The sequence below is a fragment of the Sceloporus occidentalis genome, unplaced genomic scaffold, assembly GCF_023333645.1.
Source record: "Sceloporus occidentalis isolate IW3139 unplaced genomic scaffold, rSceOcc1.0.p SCAF_8, whole genome shotgun sequence".
NCBI classification, from domain to species: Eukaryota; Metazoa; Chordata; class Lepidosauria; order Squamata; family Phrynosomatidae; genus Sceloporus; species Sceloporus occidentalis.
The window spans coordinates 45,434,382-45,452,496 of record NW_028316988.1 but is presented as its reverse complement, the minus strand read 5'-3'; the positions used below and the strand labels follow the sequence as shown (position 1 = coordinate 45,452,496).

General features: G+C 42.5%; 1 protein-coding gene across 10 annotated transcripts in view; it reads right to left on the bottom strand.

Annotated features, from left to right (window-relative positions):
- LOC149308809 (teneurin-1) overlaps positions 1 to 18,115 on the bottom strand; it is a 293,986-nt gene that overhangs the window by 125,154 nt on the left and 150,717 nt on the right. For 4 of the 10 annotated variants that reach the window (XM_089536504.1, XM_089536512.1, XM_089536509.1 and 1 more), the window contains exons 5-7: positions 17,053 to 17,145; positions 12,751 to 12,989; positions 5,809 to 5,961 (exon numbers count right to left, since the gene is read on the bottom strand). In XM_089536504.1, the coding sequence (XP_089392630.1) occupies positions 5,809 to 5,961; positions 12,751 to 12,989; positions 17,053 to 17,145 (485 nt within the window). The remainder of the gene's footprint in view (positions 1 to 5,808; positions 5,962 to 12,750; positions 12,990 to 17,052; positions 17,146 to 18,115) is intronic. The other 6 variants (XM_089536507.1, XM_089536508.1, XM_089536511.1 and 3 more) reach the window with 3 other exon arrangements.

Genomic DNA, 18,115 nt, shown 5'->3' with positions numbered 1-18,115 from the left:
TACCAGCAACTTGCAAGGCAAAATCTCTTCCTTCCAAGCCCTTGGAAACCAACCCAAGGGGAGGGGGGCTGATTGCTTCTTTCCCATTGGTCAGCTTCGGGAGAAATTTGCATATTACAAGGAAAGGTGTTTAGGGCCTCAAAAACGACCCTGTGATAAAGAATTACAAGAATACTGAGTGGTAGACATTTAAAAGATGAGGAGGCATTTAGACTCCCAGGGAAACAGGAACCATTGATGGCCTTTTTTTCTTTGCTCACTGTAACCTGAAAGTAAGGCCTCTTGCAGGGTATATATACCAAGTGGGCTGGCAATAGCTCTGAGTGGCAGATGTCTTGAAGACCTGCTCTCTAGGCTTAAGTCAGGCAGCGCGGCGGGGAGGGTGGCACACAGCCATGGGGAGGGCTGGAGCTGCCTCCAGGGCCTTGCTGGGGGGGGGAGGTCCTGGGGGAGGGGCCAAACCGGGGTGGGACCGTGTGGCCCTGCCCCAAACCGGGAAAGTCCCGCCCCCAGGCGGGATATGGCAAGCCTACCTGGAAACAATCACCCTATCTCTGTTTTATATAATCTCATACACATAGAGGGGCTTATGTGACCCTGAAATGGGCTACTGTTCAATATGTAGTAGCATTTCCCCCAACTGGTTTGGACCTATATGGCTCAGCTTATTTGATGGTACACTTGTTCAATACGTACAGTCGGCCCTTCGTATACACTGATTTTTTATACACGGATTCAAGCATCCATGGTTTGAAAATGTTCAAAAAAAGTATAAATTTCAAATACCAAACCTTGATTTCCCACTTTTTATTTTGCTCTGCCATTATATTTAATGGGACTTGAGCATCCACGGATTTTGTTATCCACAGGGGATCTTGGAACCAAACTCCAGCGTATAACAAGGGTCCACTGTAGTAGCATTTGCCACAGCTGGTCTGGACCTATATGGCTCAGGTTATCACGAACCTACCCAAGTTTAGAGATCTGCTGGGGAGGCTCTTCTCTGTGTCCCACCATCTAAGAGGAACATCTGATGGGACATGGGAGAGGTCCTTCCCAGTCAGAGGCTAGACTGATGCCCTCCTTGCTATGCTTTTGTAGACAGGCCAAGACCTTCTGGTGCATTGATGGTTTAGGCAGGATGAGCCTTGCATAATATGCTGGCTCTTCTATTTGATATTTGTTGTGCTGTTTCAGAGGGGTTTTTTATAGTTCATGTCATGGTTTTAATGTGTTTGTATTTTGCAAATTTTAAACTATTTTTTTAAAATCTATTGTAAGCCACCTTGAGTCCCAAATCTGGAGAAAGGCTGGATAGTAGATGCCCACTCCTGATCTACAATGACTGTTTATGTTCCTCTGGTTCTTTCTCAGTCCAACCGGAGACTGAACCTGGGGCCTTTTGCATGCAAAGCATGCATCCAGGCTCTGAGCTACAGCCTTTCCAAGCTTGCAGAAGATTGGGTCTCATGTCTGATATTTCAAGGAGTTAGCATGCGGTGCTGATAAGTGATTGCTGGAAAATGGCTCTCTTCTTTTCAAGTGACAAGTGTTCCAAAACAGCAATGTTTATTATTCTCTTGACATTCTCCCTCTCACTTCAAAAGCATCCCGTCCATGGTTTTTTCATATAAAAAATATTTTAACCCCCCTCTCCAACATTTTAAAATGCATTTCTATTACAAATGCATTCGGCTGCTTTTTTTATATGTGTCATTCTCTAGCATACTGACAGCCAAGACAGGCTCCTAATCACGGATCTCTCATGGCTTGGAGAAATTGAAAACCCAAGCAGTGAAGCACCAATTATCCTCCCAGGGAAGTGCCCCTGTGCAGATCGTCACTGATTCCTGAAACAATCAATCTCATTACGCTTCTCTGGTAAATTCCAGCTATTGCTAGGATGTCTGGATTTCTTTCTTTCTAAGCCTAGCACAACCTATTAAAAATATGAGTGTCTCCATATGGCAGAGTGCCCTGAAATGCCCTCTCCAATGAAGCTGACCTGCTCCCAGCGTACCAAAATGGGATTGCCGTCACAATGTTTCATTAACACAGGCTGATTTCCTCCACGACAGGGAACAATTCCAACATACAAAAATCCCTTTCCACTCTTTTCCTAACAATCTCAGCTGATGGCATCCAGGAGAAATTGGGTTGCTTTATTCCACTAAGTCTATCACCTGCTCCATGGCAGTCCAGGGGTGCTGCTCACACCATCAGAGGTTCTTTGAAAAGCAATGAAAGCCGCCATCAAATTCTGGGCAGATGAGAGAGAAACATTTCCCAGAAAGTCTAGCACAGTTATATTTAACTTCAAAAAAGAGGGGAAATGTCTCAAAATGAAGGGATTAGAGAAGCTGACGCGGAGGCCAAGGAGGGTCAAATCCCTTTGGGAAGCTTGGAGGTCATATAACGCCAGCTCAGATAAAATGTCTATGGCAGATTTTTAACGACACAATTAAAACAGGTCCCCCAAAAGATGGATCAGATCAAACATGGCTTCTCAATGCACACATCTGTCAAAGAGATGCGAATGGAGGTGAGAAGGTACTCATGAAGAAGGCACTTCTGGTGGCTCCAGTTTCCATAAGTGGATTCCATCTCCCTTCAGTTGTTATTGTCTCTAGCTAAGCTTATTCCTTGTCTTGGACATTGTTGTTTTGTGTGCCTTCAAGTTGACTTGCTTTGATGGTGACCCTATCACCAGGTTTTCTTAGCAAGGTTTATTAAGTGGTGGTTTGCCACTGCCTTCCTCTGAGGCTGAGAGTGTGTGACTTGCTGAAGGCCACTCAATGGATTTATATAGGGCTGAGTGAACATTCAAACCCTGGATTCCCGGAGTCCTAGTCTAACACCCGAACAATTATGCCATGCTAGCTCTTTGCTATTAGCTCAGCTACAGAGTGCAAAAAATCTTAGTATAAAAACAACTTCTCCGTTTCGATTGTGTAATCCATGGCTAAGTGGGGATTTGAACTCTGATCTCCCAGAGTCCTAGTGCAATACCCAAACCGCTACACTGTGCTGGTTTTCTCACCACACCACACTGGTTTTCCTTGGAACCTGATTAAAAGAGAATTAGAAGCAACTTAGAGGGTAAACCTGGCAGCCAGAAAAAGTGTTAAGCACCTCCTTGGCTCTGATTTTGCTCTGCAAATGCTTCCCAAGCTACGCTGACATTACAGGCAAATGTAGGCTTAGAGTAAAGAACACTCATCTTTGCACCATGATGGAATGAATATGTAAAAGAGAGACTAAATACCTGGCTGTTACAATCAGGTTGTGTATTGCAAAATGTATAATGGAAACGTTGAAAAAATGTACATAAAATGAATGCATAAACATGCAAATGCACACAAGACATCACCAAAGAGGTCACAGAAGTGTCAGCAATTAAACATGCCTTGAGTTGAATATTCATTAAGAGTAGCAGCACAGTGTAGTGGTTTGAGTGTCAGTTTGAGGACTCTGGGAAGCCAGAGTTCAAATCCCTACTCAGCTAGTTAAACTGGATAGTCTTGGGCAAGTCACATTTCATCATTCTCAGAGGAAAGAAATTGCAAACTGCCTTTGCATAAATCTTGAGAACGAGCATGGTCTAAGTGGTTTGAGTGTTGGACTAGGACTCCAGGAGACCTTGCTCAGCTGTGGAAACCCATTGGGTGACCATGCGCAAGTCAAACTCTTCAGACTATGAGGAAGGCAATGGTAAACCTCTGAATAAATCTTGCCAGGAAAACCATAGGATAGGATTGTTATAAGTGAGAGTCAACCTGAAGAGACATAGCAATAACAACAACAACAAGAAGAAGAACTCATTAAGATTAAACCCTCTTCAAGTATTATGTTCCAAGTGATTACAAAAGCCCAGCAAACAGGCAAAACTGCATATGATAAGACACATGAAGCATGCTTCAGTAATGGGGGATATGCCTACATTATGTAAATGATAGAAATAAGTGCACACAGTGGGAGAAGGAAAACAGAATCTCACAACAAACAAGGTAAGAAATGGGATTTGGAGAAAGGTTGCCAGGTCGCAACTGAGAGATTTTCATGGCGCCTAGACACTGTGGGATGTCCGCACGTGCGCAGCATGCTTCCCAGTTTAGACGTCCCCCAACAACAAGTCATGGATGATGGGGATACAGGTTCAGTGAGACGGTGGCTGCATCTGCACTGCAGAAATAATGCCATTTGACACACTTTAACTGCCATGGCTCAATGGTATGGGATTCTGGGATTTATAGTTTTGTGAGCTTCCTTGTCAGAGCTCTGGTGGCATAACAAGCTACAAACAGAATTGAGCCATGGCAGTTAAAGTGACATTAAACTGTATTAATTCTGCAAGGAAGATGCAGCCTGTGATAATGGAGATGAGGTCGGTTTGGATATCCGACTCTCCACTTCATAGAAGCATAATCGCAAGAGAGGTTGAACATTCAAATTAGGATGTAGCATTTTCGGGGGGGGGGGGGGGGCACAAAAAGAGAAGATTTCTGTTTAAAATGACACAGAAAAACAGAAAGAAAGAGGAAAGTATAGTGCTCCCATGTAATAAACTAGGAGTGGGAAACCTTTGTCTTTCTAGCTGTTTTGGCTTAAAAATATCACCCCCTATCATGGTTGGGGGCAGCTCAACCTGTCCTGCCATTTGATATGGACAGCAAATTGCTGTTGTGCACAATAACACAGGCAACCGAACAAGCAGCCACATCCTCAACAGTGGAGGAGATGAGTGACCATTGCAGGAGGACTTTCCACATCATCATGGAAGAGGGAAGGCCAAGGAACACAATGGCAGAAGCAGGGAATCTTTGCATGGTGTTGAGATATTTCATGAATTTCTTATTTGCGGGGGTCTTGCGGGAGAGGTGACCAGGGAAACCATCTGTGCCATGGCCAGATTGTTTCCAAATTCTAATTTTTCCAACAGATATTCACAAAGTTGAGTGGGTTCCATATCACAACTTTCTCCTCCTCCTCCTTTGGCAGTGTGCAGATGCTGAAACTGTGGCTGCCCCTGCTATGCTCCTTTCCTCCTGCTGCCAAGGATGAGAGATTGAGGAGCCAACGCTGCTCCTTGCCTCTTCCTTCTCCAATGTGACTGGGAGCTTGGCTGATCTGCCGCAGTGTGTGTCTATGTGGCTATATGGACAGGTGGCATACTGCCACCCCTTTTCGCCTCTGATTGGTGCCGCAGCAACTGCACACAGAGGCATTGATCCACGCCTCGGAGGGAGCAAAAGGAAGCTGCCCAAAGCAGCTCCCTGGAAGGGGCATGATAGGTATGGTGGTGTGCCCATTTGGGCGCTGTGCCACAGTGGCATCATCATGGTGCATGGCGTGTAATCGGGTGCATGCCAAAATGGCACCCTAGCAATAGGGTCATGCCATTGAGCATGCGAACGCTACGCCATGACTCTGCCCACAGGCCAGCGGTTTTCACCAGTCTGTGCAGGGCCTATGTGTGTTTGTTCAGGGTGGTAGTGGCTCCCAACCAGCAATGCAAAGCAGCAATACTGGTTGCTCTGGAAAACAGAACAAGCCCTTTTAGGGTGGTACTGCAGCATCAAAGAGAGTAGTGAAGCAATGTGCATGACTCTGTGTGTGGGGAGGTCTGTAGCCTGAAGCAACTGCCTCACCACTTCTCATGCTAACGCCAGCCATGAGGATTGTGGGATTTAACTCCAAAACAATGGCAAATAAACAAAATGGCAAAATGTAAGCATGCTTTCCCCCCACCGAACACCTCTTTGTTTCTCCCAGGAAAGAATAACGCACATGCGCAAAAGGGAGCGGTACCTTTCCTTTCTGTTTTATCGGAAACTTTCCCTCCAATTGGTGAGTAAGTTGTGTCCAGGGCCTCTGTGCCCTTGCTCCCCTTACTAAGTCCGTTCTCATAAAGCTGCCCTTCAACAGGCTGTAGTTGCCAAGTGAGGCCAAACAAATGCACTGCTGTTGGAAAGAGAGGGAAGGTGAGAGAAAGAGAGAGAGAGAGGGAGGGAACGAGAGAAAGAAAAAGAAAAGAACAGCAATTAATTTATGCCCAGCTTCATTACATGAAAAAAGAAGGTAGCAAGGCATCTTTTGCAGAAGCCAATTATTGCATGCCTATGTTTGGGATAAACTGAAATTCTAAGTATGCTAATTTCACCTTAAAACTAAATGTTTAATTAGTTTCCACATTTCCGTTTGGCGATCAGCCAATGCTGGATGATGAATTTTCCCAGCAATTAACCAAAAATTGCTTACTATTCAAAGTACACAATGGCTTTATAAGTGAGAACCTGCTTGGAAAGTTTAAACACTGTAGTTGTGCGTGTAACTATATCTATTAACTCAACCATCTATCTTTAAAGCCCAGAAGCTGTTTCTCCTACGCAAACTGCAGAACCAAGGTTGGTATGATTTGCATTTAATATATTGTGGGTAGGAGTGGAGGTAAGGTGCTTAACCTTTCTGGTTTTAGTGGGGTAGCAGTACCTTCAGAGCTTAGACCGTCTCCACAGCTATCTTGCCAAGACAAGTACAAAATTGCAGGTATCCATTTCTATCCTTATCAACAAATAGTTCTTGACAGCTGTCATGTTTATCAGAAACAGGTACTTAAGGTGAATGACTCTTCGCTGCCTATCTTCAAGTCCAAATCACCCCCAAAATACTTTGCATGGCAACAGGAATAATTCATAAGCATATAGTCCTGCTGGAAAATGTAACCCAGTTACTGCAAAGACTAAACTCATGGAAAACAGAGCAGTTGGACTGGCAGAGTAAGAAATAAGATTGCCAGGTGAATCTAGGGACAGGGCTCCTGTCCCTTTAATGGTTGTGTAAAAGAACGAATGTCAGTAGATGCTGGTAGCATGATAAGCAATAACTGCTGAAGTGCCCTCTTGTACACAACTGTTAAAGGGACAGAATTCAAAGATATAGGTGCGTTACTCTGTAAAATCAGTATGAAAAGAGATCTCGCAGCACCTTTGAGATTAACTGAAAGAAAGAAGTTGGCAGCATGAGCTTTTGTAGAGATGCATTTGGTGGAGTGGAAAGCCAAGGACAGACCCACATATGCCATTGGTATATGGCATATATACCTTTGAGACAAACTGGAAGAATGAAGTTGGTAGCATGAGCTTTCCTAGATGTAAGTCGACATCCTCAGATGCGTTTGGTCGAGTTGAAAGCCCAGGGATAGACCTATATATGTCATTAGTGCATGAACATGTCAATTTAAATTCAAAATGTGCATGGAAATGAAGTGGCAAGTGCATTTTTAAGGATGATCGTTGGTGGACAAAGGCAATAGAAGCCATAGCCTTCAGGTGAGACCAGTGTGGGAAACAGAGGGATGTGATGAATGGGTCATGGGTGCCCTCATGACAATGGGGCTTGGATAGCGTTGAAATGTCTGTGCCATGAAACCATTATCTTTGTTCAGCCCAGGTTAATGGACCCCCCCTGAAGATTTATGATTTTGTTTCACACAAATGTTCCCCCAAAGCATCAAATCTTGTGGCGGTTGTCTGTTTTCTTGATAGGGTATTTCCATATGTTGCGAGATACTCTCGAAGGATGAGAGAATTCGCAAGCATCCTTTAAATACGATGGTCTGCTTATAGGAAACAAACAGATGGCATCAAGGGAGCTGAGGTGAAAACCAGCCGTAAGGGAAGGGTCAGGAATCAACCTCTTTTCGAAAGCTTTGGAGCTATAAATCCTAGCCCTGGTTTAAGCAGGCAAAATTGTCTGCGGACTTTTGGCCTGTATTAACTGATTGAAAATTCAGAACCAGAGCAGAAACTGCCAACTTTCTTTTAAATGGCTGCAGATAAGGCATGGTTATGTATTTGCTTCCGTTTGCAACTCACAGAGCCCCGAGAGATGTTTAATTCAAAGTTTTGCTGCGGATATTCATTTTAGATTACTCAGAATATATTGGCATACAACAAAGCCATTTATCCAATGCAGCTTAACTCCAAACATCTGCCGCGTTCTCCAAACATGTTCAAGCCATTCTGTCAGAATAACATGAGACAGAGATGAGGAAAGTGATTCATGTACATAGCCTTTACAGAATTATGGGTTAATGGATCCGAGACGATAAGGGGGAAGTAGAGGCAGTGTGGTGTAGTGGTTTGAGTTTTGGACCATGACCCTTAGGACCTGAGTTCAATTCCAGCTGTGCCATGAAACCCACTGGGTGACCTTGAGCAAGTCACATACTCTCAGAGGAAGGAAATAGCAAACCTCCTCTGAACAAATCTTGTCAAGAAAACCCTAAAATTAGGTTTGCCTTAGGGTCACCATAAGTCGGAAACAACTTGAGGACACACAAAAACAAATGGCCATCACTCCAACCTCCTGGGCTTCAGAACTGTAATACTGCAAATATTGTTCGACTTATAAAGGTTGTCCATCCTATACAATTATAGCACAATGATTTCACTTTAACTGCCATGACCTGAGACTTGTAGTTTGGTGAAGCACTGGAGTTCTCTGGTTTAAAATGTAAAACACTCCTCCCTAAACTGCAAATCCCAGGATTCCATTGGACAGGACTCAAAGAGAAATCATAGTGCTATAATTGCATAGTGTAAAAGGGCCTTAGGCCTTCATGTCAATGAAACCAGGAAAGGGACCTAGGCAAAGGTATTCTCAAAGAGCCACCAACCTCAAAGGAGATGGCGAAGGGGCAGAATCTGCTTGGTGCTTCATCTTCCATAATGCCTTTACTTCAGAAGCAATGGAAAACTTGGTGGGGTTCCTAAATTCTACTTCCCATTTTTGAACGCTATTGGGTTGCTTTTGCTTTTCACTTGACAGGTTTATGCAACTGGAGGCAAGGCACCAGAACTGTGCAACTGGAATAAATAACTGCAATTGCAGTATTTTAAAGAAATTTGGGGTGGGGGGACCTATCATATCTTAATAACAGATTATTTATCTTTCCATTTGTGTTCATATTTGGAAAAGCGATCTTAAACACTGTGCATCATTTTTGGTGGTGTGTGTGTATGTGTGTGCGCATGTGTGGAGATTACATTTTGTAAACTGGATTAACCCACCATCTGCTACCAAGCCAATGATTAAATTGAATTTATTCTTATCTACCTTCTGTGTAAGCACAGCTTGTCAACTTGTGTTCTGCAAAGTTTGGCGCTAAGCAAAATATGAATCTTGGCGGAAATGCAAGAGACTCCCTACCAGCAGATCTATGTATTGAAGAAGAAAGAGGAGAAAGGGGGGGAATCAAAGAAGCATATATGAATCGAGACAATGTGTCCCAAATGAATGGGAAAAGTCCTATTAGTAAGAAGAGGTCCCAAAATAAAAGAAAAAGTTGGATCAGTTTATTCCCAGTTGTTTCCCTGGCATTCATAACCATATCAAAGTTTCTTTAGTTGAAGAAAAGTCACCAGGGAATATAACTTTAGGCAAAGTAGCTCTGCATATCCTATCTCCCTGTCATAATCTCACCCCCCGTCCTGTTTGTTTTCAAGCAAAGCTAACAAACAGCATATTTAACAGAGAAGATGGAAGAGAATAGCTTGAGATGGGCAGAAAAGCATGGATTTATGCAAACAGAACAAACAATTGAGATGTGCAGAGGTCATGTTGGTGGCATTCGGTGCATGAACATTAGGAGCCAAGGCTTATCTGGAGAGGCTTTCAAAATGGATTAAGGCATGCACATTTATGTGTTGTGACTTCAAGAACACTCCTAGGCCTCTCCATGTTTGGGCACATTCAATTAGAGCAATTGCTGCAACAAGAACATAGATTTAAAACACTTCATTAGATGACAAGGCTGTAAGATAAAGCACTACAAGATCAACAATTCAGTGCTGCAGAAGCTGCCTTTGGAAGGTGAGCCCTGCAAGTTGTACAGTCCTCCCTCCATTCTCGCAGTCTTCAGACTTGCATGCCTTGCTTATGAGCGAGGGATGAACAGAGGGAGAATGTATGGGGCATGTGCCCATGGCGTGTGCCTCGGTGAAAAAGGAGGGGCAACTGTACTTAAAAGAGAGTACACTATATAGGGCCTTGAGTACAACCCAAAGGACTGTGGATTGCTCCACTGTACCATCCATAGAATGAACAGAAGTTGGTACTCACTGTCAACTGGATGTGCAGAGGCGCAATCCACGATCCTTGAGATGTACATGAGCCCCTATATATTGATGGCTGACATAAAGTAATGCATTGTGTGGGTGAATATTTTTATATCATTTGGGCCACTAAATAATTCTTTTAACAACAACAACCTAAAGTCAAAGTTTTATACAAGTGTTAGAATCATATAGGATTTCCTCTGAAACATAGCATTTCCTAGAGCCTTAGCTAAACTTAGGCCCTGTACAAACGGGCAGGAAGGGTTGGCAAGACACCACCCCTTTCTGCCCCGAATCAGTGCTGTGGCAAACGCATGCCATGCCATAGATCCAGCCTTCACAGACCACAAAAAGTAGCCGGTTTTTCCAGCTCCTTTTTTTGCCTACGTAGTGGTGCCATAGCTGCTGCCAGGTGGCTTGATCATGCCCCTTTGGTGCAGCACTGTTTGGGCGCTGCACCAAAGGGACTTCATCATGGTGTGCACCGTCTGAACGGGTGCACACCAAGATGGTGCCCGGGCAGCGTGGGGAGGGCTGTGAGCGTGGGGATGCTCAGCCCTTACCCCATCCGCAAGATGGTGCTTTTTGCCCATCTGTACCAGGCCTATGTCCACCATTGCAGTGACTACTGAAAGGCCACTTCAGTGTGTAATATGAAAAAGAAACAGAATCAAAGGTTGAGCAGTAGGTTAACTGAGAACGTTTGGTTTCAAATGATGGAGAGGATCTGAAGGAGTGCAAAAGCAACAGTGAATTTTCAGGGTCCATTATTTCCGGGAGCTGAGAAGGAGGACTATTGGGTCGCAGAAGTAACCTTTATCATCAACATGTAAACTTTTTATAAGTTTAAGATACTCAAACGCTGTAACCTTTCCTGACAAAGGAACTGCTTCAGCCCCTTGGTCATTCTGGTTGTCCTTTTCTTCACCTCTCACAACTGTCCAACGTTCTTTCTAAAGTGCAGTGACTAGTACTCCAAGTATAGGCACACATTATAGATTCATATTGTGAAAGAGCATTAGGAAAGTGGCAGTTTGAGTTTACATTCCTTTCTCGTCGATCCCCATGACGGTCCCACACTGGGTCGGCCTTTGCTTTGAACCAGTCACCCCAATCTCAAGGCTGGAAACTATGCCTTTCTTTTCAGAGTTAACTGTTGCGCTAATACCCAAATTGTATGCTGATACAATCAAGTCATTGAAACTCATATGATTAACTAAGATGCATTTAATTAAAACACAGCTCTAACAGGATTACATCAGCTCCCCATGCTTTAGCTGGGCATGCCCTTATTTATTCTAGCAGCCAAGTCACATTTTAAAGATGCTGTTAGATTCAAAGCATGGGCGATACTTGAAAAGATTTCCACAAAAGAGATAAATTTCTCTCTTATTACAAGACAGACACACAAAAGGGATTTAAGCTACAGAGAAGTAATTTTAGATCAGATAAAACATCTTAACCAAAGGAGGAGTTATCCAAACAGAGCAAGGTGCTCGGGGAAGACGGAGAATTACTTCTCTTGGATCCTTTTATGAAGGGCTTGGATAAAGATTTGGTTTAGGAACAACAAATCCTGTCTCGGTTATGGGATTGGATTGAACTAGATTATCTTCAAGGATCCTTTACAATGTTCCGTGTCCTGACTCTTAAAAATCTTACTCTAATACGCAACTGTGGCTCCCCTCCCATAGACGCAATTCTGTTCATCAGAAGAGAGAAAACTGCTTTGTAAATAAGATTCTTATCTTCTATGTAAGACAAAGGTGGGCAAATTCCAGGGCTTGGGGGACCAATGCTTTGCCAATGATCACAATGTCAGATCTCTGTAGTGCCCAGTGTCTTCCCGCACCAAAGGGACCTGACATTGTTTAGAACAGAGTCTCTTTTTCACTTCCAGAAATGAAAGGAAGAGGAAGCTAAAGGAGGCTAGAACAGGGCTGGGGGAGGTCTTTGGTGCCATAGTGGCATAGATTATCAATGGCATAGTTTGTCCCTGAAGAGAGCTATCAGTGGTATGTGTGTGCGCGCCTTCAAATCACCTGCCAGCTTATGGCAACCCTATACATTTCATAGCATTTTCTTAGGCAAGGAAAGCACAGAGGTGGTTCCCTGATAGTTTTGCCTTAGGGTCACCATATGTCAGAAATAACTTGAAGGCACACAACAAGAACAACAATACTCCTCTCATGTTTTCATTTGGGTCCCTTTCATACTACACAAACCTAGCACTAGGATTTCACTCTAACAGCCATGGCAACATCCTAAACAATCCTGGGGTTTGAAGGGCACTACTGCTTTCTGGTTGACAATTCTAAATATACGTTTCTACACTGCAAATCCTAATATTCTATAGGATATTGGCATGACAATTCAAGCCAAAGTGCTATAATCATACCCTTCTTGACAACCTTAATCTGGAATTAAACCTCGCTGAACTCAACAGAAACTACCTTTCAGCAAATCTGCACAAGATGGTCTTGCAAATACCGTCACAAGAAATGGTCACAAGCTAATGTCCCTCTGCCATCACAAGAAATGGTCACATTCAAAAGGATGCAGCATCACCCAGAATTTACCACATAGACAAAACAAGGCAAGAAAAACAAAAACACAGCTCAAGAACACTTACCAATGACATAGGCAAGCAACAATGCCAGCGCAATTGTAATAGCGGTTGCACTCAAGGCAGTACATTTCCAGTTGCAACATCGGTAAGGTTTGTTGAAAGAGAAAGCTGGTCTAGAAAAAGTACTTCTAGGAAGCGGCCGAGGAGGTGGTGAGTAAACCGTGTTGGAGGTTAAAGGATAGTTCTGACTGGCTGCACTGAAGATAGCGGATGAACCGGATCCATGTTTAAACAAGAAGTGCCTAAGGGGGGAAAAGACAGCCATGTTGTAAAAGCCCAAGGATTATGCTGTACAGATGCATAATACGGATGCAGTCAATACTATTATTAGCAACACAATCTTAGATGTGGACTTGAATGTTAGTTCTACTCTTGGGCATTAGTCCCAGTGAGGCTTACAACCAGGTGAACATGTGCAGCATTGCAGCCCAACAATACATGTCTATACATATTTATTCAGAAATAAATCCCATTGTAGACAATGAATCTTAACTCCATGCAATTACATTTAGGATGACACCCTGGAAATGCAGAATGCCCCTTTTTGGCTTCATTGTGTGTTACTCCATAAACACACACTGGGCCCAAACAGTGTACTTTTCATAATAAAAAGAAGGAAGATCCCTTAGATTTTAAAATCTGACCTGGTTAGCATTTGGAAAAGAGACCACAGAGAGGAAGGGGAAGTACAGTTCTCTGCTGCCGCAAAATGGAGGTGCAGAGGGTGGATTCCAATTGAACATTAAAAGGAACTTCTTGAAAGCAAGAGCGGTTTGGCAATGGAACCAATTGCCTAGAGAGATTGTATGGTCTCCTTCAATGGTCATCTTCAGAAAGAGGCTGGACATCTGCCTGTTGGGGATGCTATAGCTGGAGATCCTGTACTTATCAGGGGATTGCACTTAGTGGCCCATGAGGTCCCTTCCAATTCTGATTCTAAGTGTAGTGGGTGCTGTAGGCTATATTTCAGAGGAAGGAAATGGCAAACCACATTTTGAGTATCCCTTGCCCAAGAAAACCTTATTAAATTCATGGGGTTGGTATAAGTCCACAGGCGATTCGAAGGCAGAAGCATGCAGCTGACCAGCAATATTGCAAATCATGTGCCATTTTCCCCTCATTTTCAAAATGTTGCATTAGTAGCCATGCAATTCCAAGGCTGAATCCCCAGACAGATAGGCCTTTGACAACAAGAACGCTGCTTGTTCATTTTGTACTATCATTTCCCATGACGAGTTTTTAAATGTGCACCCAAAATGGATATACTTTTCTGAAAGCTTAGTGGTGCTAGATTTAAAAATGACACTTCCAAACAAATTTCTCCGCTGAAACGCTAGCAGAGAAAGAAAATATAAATCATAGTGCTCTGTGTAATTGCATGTGAAATTCCTTCTTAGATTCCTGCAAAACACAACTGAACCCAGTTGCAGCCTGATCCTAATCCTTTGGATGGCAATAAGTAGATTCTCAAAGCAGCTTTGGACTTTCCACAGAAGTCCTGCCAGCTGCCTGCTCAAGTCTCATCCATAGCTGTTTGCCAGAATTGGTTTCGAATGTCTAAAAGAGACTACAGATGTAAACGCCTGTAGTAACCACAGCACATTGTCAGCAATATCCAAAATCCTCTGAATGCTGCTAGCGAGAGATGGGAATGATGTAGTTCTCCAGATGATATTGGACTACGAGTCCCAGCAATCCTAGCCACAATAGACAATGGTGAGGAGTGATGGGGCATGCGATTTAACAACATCTGTTATTGGTAATCTCAAATGAAGTACTCCCATTGAATGTTGAGTCAATGTATTTAAATTCCAGGGGGCCTATGCATGTTGGTACTGTCAACAGGATTCAGGCCAAAATGTACACATACATATGGATGTGTATTGCCGTATACCCTTGAGGGCAGGCATTTCTGAGTTTGACTTTTTACCATCTTCAATATGCAGGCATTCACAAATTTGGCTTATATTCTTTTGGAAAAGGAACTGAAACTAAATTCTTTCTCATCCCCCACCAGCCAAATAGAGTATGGATAGAAAATGTTGGCATCGGGAATAAAATGCTATTCTTACCATTTAGCTTTTGAACATGAGAAGCCTCTCTGAGAATAAAAGGAGGTGGCAATTCTAATTCAGCATTAATATGGTTGACTATATAGAGATTCAAACCTAGAGCTTTTTAAAAGTAAGCATTCAAAGTCCTGTTCGTTTTCTTTCATCTTCAAATGTTTTTAGTTTTGAATATGAAGGAATTTTGCTGTTTCTTTTGTACATTCATATTTAAAAAATGTATTGAAATGAAATGTACAAATTCACTTATAGGTATGCATGCAATGCAGGGCCAAAGATCCATTGCAAATGCAGCAATAAGGTGAGAACCACAAAGAACTTGATTCAGTGGAGAATTGTTAATGTGAACTTGTTGAGAGTTTCTGAGAATATGCAGAATATATATATGAATCACTGCATTCCTTTCTGCTCTTTCCAAACTAAGACACATGGTCTGCAAAGATCAATGGTGGAGCATAGCTTTTCCATGCAAAAGCAAGTACAATCTCTGGTAACTACAGTTTTAATGTTCAAGTATCTAACAGTCCCACTCATTTAATTTAATAATTTAATCTTTTCATTTTTGGCTGCTTTATATAATTAGTTTTGTTGTTGTTGCTTTGATATATTTCACAGCAATATGCTTCACAGGAAAAATTCAGAACAAAACCATGGGTATCCACTGCTTTATTTTAGTTCAAATCCTCTCCTACGGCCGACAGTTCAAACTGATTCCAGATCAGAAAGAACACTATGTGCTAAAGGTAATGATTTCTACTATAATCCTAACATATTTATTTGGATGTCTATCCCACAGATAAAGTTCCAGCTCATTTATGATTAAAATCCTATCCACAGTTCCCCAGAAATGAAGCCGCAGGGAACATAGCGTGATGTCCTTCAAGTAGACATACAAAGGATTCTGCTGTGAAGGCCATAAAAGTGTGATATTACATGTGGCCTTGTTTACGTGACTTTAGGAACTTGTTTAAAGAAAAGTGGATAAAGGAGCAAAAATAAAGGGGACTACTGATACACTGGAAGTTAAGAAAAGGCTATCTTGTTTGATACTTTTCATGACTGTAGCACCATGACAGTGGCCATAGTTCTTCAGGTCAGATATGCGCCTGCCACTGGGACCTTTTCCTGGTTGCCTATGGAAAGAGAAAGAGCTACTACGTAGCTTTGTCTTTCCATAACAACCAATAACAAAAACATGCATTGGATAACCGAACATGATTCCCAATCCTCATATGGCTCCTGATTCAGGAGCCATATGAGACTACCAGTCAGTAGATACTTGGCAATTTAATGTTCTAATTTAGGCTATAATAACTTGTGATTATAAATTTTGGGGTTCTTAACCCTGTTTTATTGAATGTTCCAAAGGAGGGGGGGGTTAAATATCTTAGACAGACAACACAGTTGATTGAAAGACTCTTGTTGACTTTAAGGTTCAATAGACGCAACTCTTAAGCACTATGGCTGTATGCTTCATTGATTTAACATTCTTATCACTATTCTTATAAGGTGTTAACAAAGGGGCTCGACAGATGGGCAGTTCTGCGTTGCCCATCTTTGTCCCGAGCCGCACGCTACAGCACTGATGTGCTGCCAAAAACAAGCTTCCTAGAGCGGCTTCTTTTTTGCAGTGCCGCAAACAGGAAAGGGCGCCGTCATGATGACACTTCCTGCCAGCGATGTCCGGACACTGCACAATGCTTGTGTCATCATGGCGACCCCTGTGTGGACCGGAGGCTGCCATGATGGTGTCACTGTTCCATATTAGGGTTCAGGAGTGTGTGGTTGCTGCATGCTCCCAAATCCTAATTTTGGCCCGAGGACGGCACTTTCAGCCCATCTGTACCGGGCCAAAATCACACAAAGCAGTCACTAAGACCACATCACAGACCATGTGCCAACATATTTTGCCACCACTAAGATCACATCATAGGCCATGTTCCAACATATTTTGCCATCACACTGTACAACTTTCCCTTCTGATTTCAAGCTGGTGAGCAGAATTCTCAGGCCATTATATAAAATTGCAAAAAGAAAGAAAAGAAAAAGAAAAGAAAAAGAAGAATAAAAAGAAGAAAGGGGGGAAAGGAGGGGAGAGAGAAAGGAACCCCTGCTACTGAGTCTTTAGCATTCTCTGAAGATGCCAGCCACAGATGCTGGCGAAACATCAGGAATAAAGTCTTCTAGAACATGGCCACATAGCCCCCAAAACCAACAAAATACTAGAGGCTCTTACATTTCGCTTGGCACGAGGGAAGAGACATGGTCCTCCTGATTCCTGGTGGAAGGCATTTCCACAGCCGAGGGCCAGCAAATCCCCCACTGACTTCTGTGGGATCAGGATCAGGACCACAATGTGGAATAAGGAAAAAGGATATAATAAATTCTTATTCATCTTTGTTTCCCATTCACATTTTTTAAAATTCTCCAACAGATTCTGTATAAAAGATGGCAAAACTGTTTAATCCCCTGCTCTCCTTGTAAAAACAGGAGGCCGATTGGATTTTTAAACAACATAAATAGTTTGATTTTTGCAATACTGGACTAAAATCTGGTATTAAAGCTATTGAAATCAATAGCTAGCAGTAATTACAAACGAATGTTAAAGTTCGTAGATGAATGGTAAAAGTTCAAACAGGGAGTGGAATATTATTATAATAGCTCAACAAAACATGAAGATCTGGAATCAGTTTGATTTATATCTTTAAAGCTGAGACGTCAGCATGCAATTAAGTAAGTGTATGCATCATTTATATAAAACCTAAAATGTTAATGAAACGTACATGCATTACTGACAATGGCCAGGTTCACACATAATGATAATGTAGATTGTAGAAATCAGAGCTGTAGTTGTGCCCAAACCCACCCAAACAAACAAACAAACAATGGTTTAATTCAATGGTTTATTTGAACTTCAACAGTTGTGACTATACATGTCTAACATAAAACCATGGCTTGTAGATGCAGGCAATAATGTACTACAAATGGCTGGTCGGTAAAGTCTAAGTATTCCATTCTCAAAACAATATAAGCTATTCTCAAACTACTGGGTATATGAAAATCCTTGTTGGATGGTGACTAGACCCTCCTAAATTGGATGACCACGCATCTGGGTTGTCTACGTACAATACTGCTAGCAAAGGCATTACGGACACATTAAAGCGTTCTTATCAATTTCAGAAATCATGGCTCTCTTTCTGCAAGAAATTGAAGTTCAGAGGTTTTTGTCTAAGCACAGCTTGGTGTGTTTGAATCCTAACTAGTGAAATCAGCAGCAACCCATTAAAAGAAGACGCTCA